We start from the raw sequence: 13,885 nt of genomic DNA on the forward strand, positions 1-13,885 counted from the left end.
TCCGATTTGACTCTCTCTCTCTACAAATATTTACCATCCTTGTTGGCAGACAATTCCGATCTCCCTCCCTGGGTTCCTCATCCAATCTTAATGTCCCCCCAGCTCCTTATCCCTGTCTTTCTGTCCCACCAGTCCTAGTTCTTCTCCTTTATTCTGGTACCTCATCAGATCTGTCTCCTCCATCTTCACGTTCTCCCCCTCTGCACCCCATGGTTCTTGGTCCCAATCTCTTTTCCCAGCCATTCCAGTTTCCCTCCAACTCCTCACCAATCTGTCTCCCCTATCACCTACTGAATTCCAATTCAGTCTCCTTGCCCAACCAGTCATATTCTTCCCCAAATTCCATCCCAGTTTTTCCCTCTCTTCCCCCACTGCCAGCCTTCAGTACCACTCTCTACCTTCTCCCATCCTGATCATTTTCCTTCTGCAATCTACTGCTCCCAGCTGATCTAGCTCTTTTGACCTCTGCATTCTGGGCATTGGGAGTAGGGGTGTCATTGCTTTCACAAGACAAACTCCCTGCTCTCAGGTCCGGAGTCCAGACCCTCACAGCCCATAGCAACCCAAACAAGCAAGTATAGGGAAAGTCCTTTGTAGCCCTGGGCTGGAACATGCTCAGCTTGAATAGAAATTTGTGAGCGTTTAGCAGCTAAAATCCCTGAAGTCTCTACTGAGCATGTGCAAAGGGGAATTTTTTCAAATGCTTATAAATTGGCCAAATTTGGGCAGATTTTCATGGGGACAGCAAAAGGCCTATTGGTGACAAAAAAGGTCACCCCCCCTGCCAAATTTCTAGTCCTTGAATCTGAGTGCTAGAGCTGTCCATAAAAATGGTTTCCAGAATTTTGTTGTTATGGGTAAAACCCTTAGCAGCTTTTTTATAAATAGCTGAACTGTTTTGGCTGAAAAATTTCAAAACAATTCAGCATGAGAGAAACACCTGGCCTGGAAAATTTCAGCCCAAACGGTTAAAGTTTCACAAAGTTCTGAGGAACTAAAATCAGGGCCTTGTAATGGGAAGTACTATTTAAGAGGCAGTACTAGTAGTATTCGTATTTTTCTGGGTATTTTTCTCCCATTTAGTGCTAATTGAAGTTATCCATGTGACTTGAAGGATGGGGAAATATATATTGCATTTTTTATACTTTTTTTAATATTATGGCTAATTTCTTCTTGCTAAATTTTTCCTGGACCTTCTCAATTTTTGGATCAATACAGTTAAAGTTAGAATCATGACTTTCTAGTTCTGACAAGGATGGCACTGGAGCTGCCAATTCCACTTTAAAGATAAATGACACAGTGTCAATATGAAGGTGTAAGGTATTAATTGGTACAATTAATTGCCTGCTTCCCTTGGCTAATAAGCTACTGCTATTTCTTTTTAACAGCAACATACTTGCTACAAATTCTGGGGGGAGGGATAGCTCAGTGGTTTGAGCATTGGGCTGCTAAGCTCAGGGTTGTGAGTTCAATCCTTGAGGGGGCTACTTAGGGATCTGGGGCAAAAATCAGTACTTGGTCCTGCTAGTGAAGGCAATTTGGGCTGGACTTGATGACTTTTCAAGGTCCCTTCTAGTTCTAGGAGATTGGTATATCTCCAATTATTATTATAACAGATTTGCCATTTTGTATATTCACACAAGTTTGTTGTATTATAGGGAGAGAGCAAAGCCACTCTAGATGAAAAAGAATAGGTTAATACTTTTTCACACACATTCTCATAAAATGAAAAAAAAACCTATACATTTTTGACAGAAGATAAATTCTGTAGACAATTCTACAGCTGTTGACACACTTCTATATTGTTTCTCAGCTACAAGAAAATGAATTCAGATGGTGATCCGACAATGTGGTGATTGTAGTGAAAACTGAACATCTGGGGTGTGTTCTGTACTATTTATACGTTGGTCTAAAATATGTTTCTCTTCACTTCAAGGTAACTGAGCTTCACAACATCAAAAACATAACCAGACTGCCTAGAGAGACAAAGAAGCATGCAGTGGCAATTATTTTTCATGATGAGACATCAAAGACATTTGCCTGTGAGTCAGGTAAGCAATTACTACCACATCTCCAGCTTCAGGAAATCAAGCTGTATATGAAACAATGACTCAGAAGATGGATTAAGATACAGGAATAAATAGTAAACCTTATCTTAAAGGGAATGTGTTGCATTTTTTTAAAGTAAGCAATACTGGAAGTTTTGATTGTGGTGTTATTTACAGAGGTTTTGGTGATGATATTTTATTTGTCTTTGTCTGGGTTTTGCGCCCAGATGGTCCAGAGACTCTTGAGGTTTTCAGCTAAGCTTGTAGAACAAGTAACCATACCTATGGGACATTATTAAGGGAAGCAGTGACATGGATTCTGGTTTTTGCAAAGTGTTGCTATAGGCATTTGCTAGGGGAGTGATGCTGTCACACAAAAGAGAGAGGCAAAAAAACAATTAAAATCTCAGGACACTTTAAAGCTGAACTTCAAGCAATTTGTGTATTGAACAGTTACCTGGCATGATGAATAAGTAAAGTTCTGAGTGTATTTGGGTGTTGTGGTTCATAAAATCACCTATCATTACTGAGACACCAAATGTTTTGTATTTTTAAAGTACACTAGCTTTCTTGTTTTGAAACCACACAAGTATGTGCACATTTGTTATTAATTGATAACACACATTTGTTTAGAGATGTACTAGATTGTTTCAAGCTATACATTTCCTTAATTATTATTAAACAATATACAGTACCATGGATGCATGTAATAGAGCATTACAGACAAATAGAATGACATTCTCTAAGAGCAGACAGTCTAAATTAGATGCAACACCGCAAAGGATAACAATAAATATTGGGAAGGGAGATTGCAAAATGGGGGGTACAACAGTGATATATCATTGGATATGCACATGTAGGGCCCAGTCCTACATGTGCATAACATTTGCAAACATTTATCCATGTGCTTAATTCCATTCACATGAGTAGTGTCCGTAAGGCTGCTCAAAATCAGAGGGATAACCTGACACAGAAGTGAATTTTGTGGTAAAAGAAAAAAAATTGCAGTGGCTTTCTAGGATCCAGTTCAAGGGTACCAGCAGCAAAGGTAGATAGGTGGTATGTGTCAGTGAGTCTATTAGTTTTATTTATCTCTTTTAGAGTTAAAAAATAATAGACACCTATCCGAGACTTTAGGCCAGTAGTGGGCAACCTGCGGCCCACGGGCGGCATGCAGCCCATCAGGGTAATCTGATTGCGGGCCACGAGACATTTTGCTGACGTTGACCGTCCGCAGGCACACACACCCCGCCACACCCCTCGCCCTCCCCCCACACACACACAGCTCCCAGTGTCTGCAGTTCGTCGTTTTGAGGGAAACTGCATATTCTAATTTGAGACTGCCAAACACAAAAAACTGAAAATGATATAAAATGACCACCCTGATGTGGAAAGAAGAGCACTCTCACCCACTCTAAATTTACCTGTCTAGCACCCAAACCAAACGTGTTGTCTGAGATTTTTGTGAATGTCTTGGTGACAAATGAAGCCAGAGGGAAGATGGATAGAGTGTTGGTGGTAGAAGTTTCCTGCTGAGACTGGTTGGGTGCAGTGTAAAGATTTTTAAAATTCTTATGTTATGGTTGTGAATAGTGGCGATTAGGAGTTGTTTTCTAAGCCACCTTATTTAACTACATTGTCAAATCAATTATTTATCATTTTATAGTCCTATAAATGAATTTTGTTGAAGAGCCATATGAACACAAAATGGGTATAAAATCTCCAGGCATGTGGACAGACAGGGAAATTTGAAATTAGGGAAAAAACTTTTTACAAAATGTTACCAGTACTTCATAATACAGTATTATTATCATATTTATTGTCCTGAAGCTACAAAAGATAATTCTATTCTGATGACACAAAGCTCTAAGAGGGCATAAGTGACAGATCTTTATTAAGTCTTTTGAGAAAGATTTACCTATTTCTTCTTATGAAATCCTATAAAAGATAAAAGTGACTTGAAGGATCATCCTGGTGTTATTACTGTGTTCAATAAAACAAAAACTGTGTTGGATGAATCAGTTCTCAAGATTGCTGCACCAAACTATTCCAAATAGCATAATTGTTGTATTTTTAGTGCTTAGTAAGTGTGGTATTTTAAAACTAGTAGAACAGCTGTTGTAGGAAATCTTCATAACTGTTTATTTTTTAAATGAAAAAAAATTACATTCGGGATTCCATGATGCAATGTGTAGAAGCACTGTATTTAATGCTCTTTATTATGGACAGAGCAGATAATATTGTCCCATTATAAAACCCTATTTAGAGTTACATATGACTTTGCCAAACTTTAACTATTCAGGCTGAAATTTTCTATGTTGGGTGTCTGCATCAGGCTGAAGTTTGTTGACGAGTTTCACCAGAAATAGTTCAGACCATATTTGTGGGTGGGGAGGAAGACTCTGATAACTGTTTTGTTGAGAAGCTGAACTTTCCTGTGGAAAAACACCCAAAACATGCCAAATTATGAGCCTCTGAAAATCTGTTCGCACAATCTTGGTAGAGATTTGTTAGAGTTTGCTAAATATTAGCTACATTTGCTAGATACTTTCTTTGACGTTTCTGTCTGTAATTAGCACGCTCAATCTAGGGCAGCAGGTGCTGAGCAGAACTATTGCCGGGGTTGCTGTTTCACTCGGCACAAGAACTGAGAGCAGGAAGACTTTCTCTCCTCTGCTTTCAGTGCTTCCCCTACTGGGTGCCGGGCAGCATCAAGGAGGAAGCTTCCAGACTTGAATGCAAAGTCAACAGCCAGATTTCCAGCAGCATCTACTACTGCTATCAGTTACTGCATTAATTCAAGCTTCAGGGGTCTGAATGAATCTAAATGTTCCAACCATGCTTATGACCCATTTGAGTGTCAAGGTGATGCCACATGAAGGAATATCTGTTTGTGCAGTTTCATAAAAAAAACCTAAAAAATTACATGCTAGAACATAACGGCCACACTGGATCAGACCAAATGTCCAATTAGCCCAGTATCCTGTCTTCTGACAGTGGCTAATGCCAGGTGCCCCAGAACGAATGAACAGAACAGGTAATCATCAAGTGATCCATCCCACGTTGCCCATTCCCAGCTTCTGTCAAACAGAGGCTAGGGACACCATCCTGGCCCATTCTGGCTAATAACCATTGATGGACCTATCCTCCATGAATTTATCTAGTTCTTTTTTGAACCCTGTTATAGTCTTGGCCCTCACAACATCCTCTGGCAAAGAGTTCCACCAGTTGACTGTGCGCTGTGTGAAGAAATACTTCCTTTTGTTTGTTTTAAACCTGTTGCCTATTAATTTCATTTGGTGACCCCTAGTTCTTGTGTTATGAGAAGGAGTGAATACCACTTTCTTATTTACTTTCTCCACACCAGTCATGATTTTATAGACCTATATCATATCCCCCCTTAGTCATCTCTTTTCCAAGCTGAAAAGTCCCAGTCTTATTAATCTCTCCTCATACAGAAGCCGTTCCATACCCCTAATAATTTTTGTTGCCCTTTTCTGAATGTTTTCCAATTCCAATATATCTTTTTGGAGATGGGGCGACCACATCTGCATGCAGTATTTAACATGTGGGTGTACTATGAATTTATATAGAGGCAATATATTTTCTGTCTTCTTATATATCCCTTTCTTAATGATTCCCAACATTCTGTTCACTTTTTTGACGGCCACTGCACATTGAGTGAATGTTTTCAGAGAACTATCCACAATGACACACACACATAATACACTAAAAGAGCATTATTGAGGTTACAAAGTGAAGCATTCAGAAGTTAGGAAATGCCAAAATTAAGGTTACCTGTGCAACTTTACTTCAGTGCATAGGCATTATGTTACAGTCTTTAATTAAATGACCACATACTATTCTATCTTATAATTGTTGGCATTTCTTAGCTATTGAGTGCTGCATTTCGCAACCTTAATGTTCTTTTAAAATAGTTTCTGTTGGTAACAGAATATTTACAGCTTCCATGCAAGAATAGGTGATCTATGTGTTGGTATGGTATACCTGAGAAACTCACTACTGCCAGTAAAAAAAAAAAAAGAGGAAATAATTTTAAGGGGGGGAGGGAGAAAATTATTTATACAAGTTGGAATCTAGACCTCATTCATAGCTTTGAATTCCATTTTCTCTCTTATTTGATTTCCGGAGGTGGGGAGGAGGATGGGACAAAGTTTTTTGGTGAAAACATTCCCATTTTGTAAAGAACCAACAAACTCCTTCAGCTTCAAAATTCAGTTACTGTATGGCTCAGGTTTTTAATGTTTTGAAATTTTATGTGTTTGCCAACTCTAAGTTTAATATAAAGAAAAGGAAAATAATAACACACCACCTCTGTCTCCTTCTTAGCAGAGTTGATCATAGAGCTGTTTGGAATATGCAGTACATCCAAAATAAAAATGCTTTGTGAAATCAGTCCAGTTTTGTTGGAATTTTGTTTTGGGGGGCAAGAAGTTCTGATAATTCCCCTCTTTTCCCTTTCCTCCCTATGAGTAGAGGGTTATTAATGAGTTACTTCACCTTGAGTGGTCCTTTGAAATATGTGTTAACTACTTACGCTAAACAATCTGTCCCATCTTTGTATTTAGTTGTGACACTCTGACTACCTTTCCCAGATCTGAAGAAGAGCTCTGTAGCTCAAAAACTTGATTCTCACCAACAGAAGTTGGTCCAATAAAACATATTACCTCATCCACTGTGTCTCTCTAATATCAAAATAACATTTTTGGATCCACATTTTGACTGTACCGTACGTAGAGTAGTGATGGTTGGTGACTGTCTTCTGAGGGGGATGAAGGCACCCATCTGTCGTCCTTACATGGCATCCTGGGAAGTATGCAGTCTGTCAGGAGCCCATGTCCTAGATGTTACAGACGGATTGTCAAGGATCATCTGGCCCTCTGACTACTATCCCATGCTGCTCATCCATGTGGATACTAATGATACTGTGAGGTATGATCCTGAAAAGATCAGACGTGACTACAGGGCTCTGGGAGTAAGGGTGAAGTAGTTTGGGGGAGCAGGTGGTGTTCTCTTCAATCCTTCCAGTCAAGGTTAGGGGCCCAGGCAGAGACAGATGCAACCTGGAGATGAATGCCTGACTGCAATGATGGTGCCACCATGAGGACTTTAGCTCTCTTGATCACCGTATGCTGTTCCAGGAAGTAAATAGTGATGGGCTCCACCTATCAAGGAATGGGGAAGAGTATATTTGGATACAGACTGGCTAGCCTCGTGAGGAGGGCTTTAAACTAGGTTTGAAGGGGGCAGGTGAGCAAAGCCCACAAGTAAGTAAAAAACATGGAGACCTGGGAGAAGGGTTGGAATCTGGAGGGAGCATGGGCCATTATAGCAGGGATAAGAGAGACGAGATAACTTAGAGGGGTTATCAAATCAATATCTTAGATGTCTGTATACTAATATGAGAAATATGGGGAATAATCAGGAAGCATTTGAAATGCTAGTTAATAAACACAACTATGACATAGATGGTAGATGGTATCACAGAGACTTGGTGGGATAATACTCGACTGAAATATTGGTATAGAAGGGTACAGCTTGCTCAGAAAGGACAGGCAGGGGGGGAAAAGGGAGAAGGTGTTGCTTTATATGTTAAAAATGTATACACTTGGACTGAGGTTGAGATGGAAATAGGAAATAGGAGACAGACTTTTGAAAGTATATGGGTAAGGATAAAAGGGATAAAAGCAAGGGTATGTCATGGTAGGGGTCTACTATAGACCATCTAACCAGGAAGAAGAGATGGATGAAGCCTTTTTTAAACAACTAACAAAATCATTCAAAATGCAAGACTTGGTGGTGATGGGGGACTTCAACTACCCAGACATCTGTTGAAAAAATAATTCAGCAGGGTACAGATTATCCAACAAACTCTTGGGGACAATTTTTATTTCAGAAGGTGGGGAAAGCTACTAGGGGTGAGACTGTTCTGGTTCTGATTTTGACAAATAGGGAGGAACTGGTTGAGAATTTGAAATTGGAATGCAGCTTAGGTAAAAGTGATCATGAAAGGGTAGAGTTCATGATTCTAAGGAATGGTAAGAGGGAAAACAACACAATAAAGATAGACTTCAAGAAGGCAGACTTTAGCAAACTCAGGGAGTTAGTACGTAAGATACCATGGGAAACAAGTCTAAGGGGAAAAACAGTTGAAAAGAGTTGGCAGTTTTTCAAAGAGATTATTAAGGACACAAGAAGAGCAAACTATCCCACTGCATTGGAAAGATATGAAGTAAGTCAAGAGACTACCCTGTCTTAACCAGGAGATCTTCAATCATCTGAAACTCCAGGGTGGTTTAGGTTGGACATTAGGAAAAACTTCCTGTCAAGGTGCTTAAGCGCTGGACTAAATTTCCTATGGAGGTTATGGAATGGTTTAGATAATACTTATCCCTGCCCTGAGTACAGGGGACTGGACTAGATGACCTCTCCAGGTACCTTCAGTCCTATGGTTCTATGATTAAGTGTGTGTGTGGGGTGAGGGGAGGGAATATAGCTGGCTGGCCAAATGAAGGGAACAGTGCTTTATGGCTGGAGGGGTGGGGGAGGGAGAAGGAGAGAGAAGTAGTCAAACTGCTGCAAAAGGGGACAAGGGGCAGTATGGCGACATTGACTCATCCCCGGGGAACTGGATGTGTGGAAGGGTTTAAAAGGGACAGCCCTGTGCATGAAGCCCCCGTTTTGCATGGAGCAGGCAGAGGCAGCCCTCACTCTCCCTCCCCTTTAGATGGTGAAATACCAGGTTTGGTCAAGACCTGCTTTGGGTGTTGCGCTAGCTGCCCCTTTTTTAGGGAGCCTGGGATGGAATTTTTCCCTTTCCACCAGATTGGCCTATGTGGAGTTGGAGTTTTTTTGCCTTCCCCACACAGAAGTAGGCCATATGTCGCAACTCATTATATAAGTGTAGGGCAGATGTCCAGTGCGGGTACTCCATAGGGAAGGTATACAATGGCTGGATAAATAGCTGCATTTTTTCACTTCAGAGGTGGAACTTCATGGGCATTCCAAACTTACAAACAAATTCACATCGGTCAAGTTTTGTTTGAAAATAGAGAAAAAGACAAAACAAATATAAATGATTGTCTGATCATATCTTGAGTTACTTTTCCCAAGAGATAATAGGGTAGGCTCTCTCACTTTGAGCTACAGAAAAGCAAAAGCTATGGGCTTATGTGTATCCAGAGAGCACATCTTAATGTCTGACTCCTTTGTCTGACACAGTGGCAGGTCCCACCTTGAGAGCATCTTTGTACTTTCTGTTCCTTTTGAAAAGATCCTGCTTCCCAGTGATGGGCAGGTGAGAATCAATTAACATCGACAATAGCCTCTGTGTTCTGTGGATTTATCCTGGGGTGACATCCTGCTTCCCCCGCTCAACCAGTTCTAATTGGGCTTTTGTGTGCATATCTGCTGTAATATAGGCTTTAGTGAAATCTGGGCTCAGTAATCAAAAGTGAATGGTTCTGATTCTGTGTTGGAATTGCTGTATTTATGGTCTTTTGTGGCATCATTCAGTGTTCCAGGAAAAAGGTATTCATTCACGTATTGTTTGGGTACACATAATGATCAAAAGTCAACTCTTTCCCCATCCCTTTTTCCAGTAGTTATAAAATACAACTAATAACTTTAGAGCATAGGGAAATACCTGTTCACTTTTATAAAATGTCATTAATAGTCAGTTCCAAACTGTCACCTTAACTTTTCAGTGTAAAAAGGGAGATTATTTCATATTCTTCATGTGAATTGTTGTTTTTTTCAAGTTGTTCCACCTGGCCTTGTTATTATGGGAGAATATTGATGTTTTTGTTGTTTGTTTAAACTAGCCATCTAGAAAACGATGCAGAATTCTTTTAACAGTGAATACAGCAGCTTTTATAAGATTGATGAAGTGGATAGATTTTTTTTTAATGGAGTTCTTCAACTGAGATAAGGAGTGATGTAGCTGTTAGGCAAGAATTTACTCTTAATGATATTCCTGCTCCTACCTTGTCTGAGAAAAGCCAGATATTCAGGTAATCAATTGTATGCAAGGTCTTAGAACAAATTTTGAAATAGAAAGTAAAGGACATAGAGGCAAGTGGTAATTGGGATAAAATGCAACATGGTTTTACAAAAGGTAGATCATGCCAGACCAACCTGATCTCTTTCCTTGAGAAGATAACTGATTTTGTAGACAAAGGAAATTCAGTAGATCTAATCTACTTGGATTTCAGTAAAACATTTGATACAATTCCACATGGAAAATTGTTAGTTAAATTGGATATGATGGAGATTAATATGAGGATTGAAAGGTGGATAAGGAACTGGTTAAAGGGGAGAGTACAATGGTTCATACCAAAAGATGAACTGTCAACTGGAGGGAGGTTACTAGTGGAGTTGCTCAGGGATCAGCCTTGGGACCAATCTAATTTAACATTTTTATTAATGACATTGCAATAAAAAGTGGGAGTATGCTAATAAAATTTGCAGATGACATTCTGGGGGTAATGCCAATACCAAGGAGGACTGGAATATCATACAAGAAGATCTGGATGACCTTGAAAAGTAGAGTAATAGAAATGGGATGACATTTAATAGTGCAAAGTGCAAGGTCATGCACTTAGGGACTAACAACAAGCATGTTTGCTATAAGCTGTAAAAGCAGCAAAGAGTCCTGTGGCACCTTATAGACTAACAGACGTATTGGAGCATGAGCTTTCGTGGGTGAATACCCACTTCATCGGATGCATGTGACATGCATCCGACGAAGTGGGTATTCACCCACGAAAGCTCATGCTCCAATACGTCTGTTAGTCTATAAGGTGCCACAGGACTCTTTGCTGCTTTTACAGATCCAGACTAACACGGCTACCCCTCTGATGCTATAAGCTGGGGACTTCTCAGCTGGAAGAACAGAGGAAGAGAAAGATCTGGGTCTATTGGTTGATCACAGGACAACTATGAGCCCTCAGTATGATGCGGGTGTGAAAGAGGCTAGGATGATCCAAGGAGTCTCAAAGAGCTTGGCTTGTTTAGCCTAACCAAACAAAGGCTGAGGGGAGACATGATTACTCTTTATTAATACATCAAAGGGATAAGTATCTGGGAGAGAGAGGAGTTATTTAAGTTAAATGCCAATGCTGACAAAAGAAGAAATGGATATAAATTGGCCATTCAGAAGTTTAGGCTTGAAATTAGATGACAGTTTCTAACCATCAGAAGAGTGAAGCTTTGGAACAGCCTTCCAAGGGAAGCAGTGAAGGCAAAAAAGACTAACTGGCTTCAGGACTGAGCTTGATAGTTTTATGAAGGAGAAGGTACGATGAGGCTGCTTACGATGGAATATAGCTGATCTGCAACTGCTAGTATTAAATATCCCCAGTGGCTTGTGATCAAGATGGGGAGGTCTCTGAGTTACTACAGAGAATTCTTTCCTGGTGTCTGGCCGTTGGGTCTTGCCGAAATGCTCAGGGTCTAACTGACCACCATATTTAGGGTCAGGAAGGAATTTTACCCTGGGTCAGATTGGCAGAGACCCTGTTTTGGTTTTTTTGCCGCCTTCCTCTACAGCATGGGGCACGGTTCACTTGCAGGTTTAAACTAGTGTAAATGGTGGATTCTCTGTAACGCAAAGTCTTTAAATCATAATTTTAGGACTTCAATAACTCAGCCAGAGGTTAGGAAGTTCTAGAAGGCAACAAAGAGGCAGAAAATTTCATCTGACTGCCAGCAGATGATGGAGGTTCAACTGTATCTGTTACCTGTTAATCAGAGATTAGTATGAAAGATGTGAGTTACCGAGCAGAGACCAAAGCCACCACCCTAACACACGAAGCTTAGCACCCTCGCCCTTCCTATTGTGGGAGAGTGAGGATCTGAACTTCTCATTTGGCCCTTGCCTCTGGATCTTACTACTGGGGCTGTGGAAGATCCATATGTTTCATATCTTCCCCTAGCTAGTAGTGTGATAAGTGTTTCAATTTCTGTATTATGCCAACCTCTGTATTCTATACCTAAGTAAAATCTATACCAATGACATGATATAAACACATACAAAAAATAAAATCCTGCAATGTGGTCTAACATTTAGCTAGCTAGAGAGAATAAAAGTTGTTCTTTAGCCTCTGGTTGTTTATGGAAAAATTGAAATCTGATATTTTTCATACATTGTGCATCTATGTATTATAAAACTTCCTTCTGATTCAATTTAGAGTTTCTCAAGAGACTTGCCAAATGTACTCTACCATAAATAATTGTTAGTCCTCTGCAGCAGAAATTTTAAGATATTATCTTCCCTTTTCCATATTCATGACATAAATATGAGTCCCTATGCAAAGCTGAAATAGTTCTAAATAAGATATAATGAATGAACACCTTAAAAGATCAATGTTTTATCATGTATACATTTCTTTAAACATTGCTAAGATACTAAAGCACAAAAAATGTTGTTGCCTTCATGCTGTATATCTCAGGATGTCAGCATACTCTTCATACACTATAGGATAACCTTTCAAGAAGAGGTGTCTGTGGTGGACCATAATAATATGGTTATGCAGAAAAATAATAACATTGTTTTTCTCTTTTATAGTGCCTTCCATCTAGGAATCTCAGGTTTTATAAACATTGTCTCAAAACATTATTGTGAGGTACTCAGAGGTATTTCCCTCCCACTCCGCCGACCCCCAATTTTACAGATGAGGAAATAAAAAGTAGTTTAACTGAATTTCCCTGGTCTCACAGAAAGACTGGCAACAGAATCCAGATGCCCAAGTCTTAGTCATAGGACTTCACTTCATAAAATATAATTCTGGATACCAAGGTGACCAGATGTCCCAATTTAATAGGGACAGTCCTGATATTTGCGGCTTTGTCTTATATAGGCGCCTATTACCCTCTGCCCCCATCCTGATTTTTCACACTTGCTGTCTGGTCACCCTAATACACACATGGGTATTTGCATACAAGGTGAACAGTCACTAGTGCTGGTCAGAAAAATTGAAATACTTTGAAAATTTTATTAAAATGGGAGTGGGGGAGATTATGTGTATTTTCCACTCTTCTCATCCTTTTCTAGATGCTCATATTTTGTGGATGCAACAAAAATAGCAGGACACTATTTTTGTATTCTGACCTTCTATGTACACATAGTTATTTTGGGGGACTTCTAAGGCCTGTATTATACAGAACGTCAGACTAGGTGACTGCAATGGTCCCTTCTGGCCTTGGGATCTATGGAGTAGGTGGCTTTCCACTCTACATAAAAATAGACAATCTGTGTTGGAGGTGATGAACAAATCCATTAATTTCATTTTTCCCCTGCTCCCTCCTAAACAATCTTGAAAATATTCATACTGCTGCTTATTTTATATATCTCATAAGCTGGCATACACATTTTCAGTATTGTATATTTTTTCAATTAAGATGCATTGCTATGGGTGGGAATTTGGTGGCGGTTAATCAGGAGAGAAGCAGATTATTCTGAGGCAAAGCTATTGGGAAAAGGATGAGGGCTGCACACAAATGGAGTTCTTTTGTTTAAAAGTACTTCTGAAACATCTGTGTTAACAGTCGCTAAAGAGCCCTCAGAATTACACAGAACATTTCTACAGCTCATGCTAAATCCTGTCCTCCAACTGGTTATATTAAAATCAACACTTACCAGCTTTCCACTATGAATTATGAATTATTATTCATACATTTCTCTGTATGGATATTATGGTGTTTCTATTCTCCTATGTCATCTGTTTCTTTGCTATAGTAACTTGATGCTGTTATGCTATCTTAGTTAATTCCAGCCAACTACTGTATTTGAAATGGTGATCAGAATAACTACCATA

The 13,885-nt window shown here is 39.6% G+C and overlaps 1 protein-coding gene across 3 annotated transcripts in view; it reads left to right on the forward strand.

The window, feature by feature from the left end:
- DOK6 (docking protein 6) overlaps window positions 1-13,885 on the forward strand; it is a 395,012-nt gene that overhangs the window by 174,476 nt on the left and 206,651 nt on the right. For all 3 annotated transcript variants that reach the window (XM_045006143.1, XM_045006142.1, XM_045006144.1), the window contains one exon: window positions 1,937-2,051. In XM_045006143.1, the coding sequence (XP_044862078.1) occupies window positions 1,937-2,051 (115 nt within the window). The remainder of the gene's footprint in view (window positions 1-1,936; window positions 2,052-13,885) is intronic.

The sequence above is a fragment of the Mauremys mutica genome, chromosome 2 (genome assembly GCF_020497125.1).
Source record: "Mauremys mutica isolate MM-2020 ecotype Southern chromosome 2, ASM2049712v1, whole genome shotgun sequence".
Taxonomy (NCBI): Eukaryota; Metazoa; Chordata; order Testudines; family Geoemydidae; genus Mauremys; species Mauremys mutica.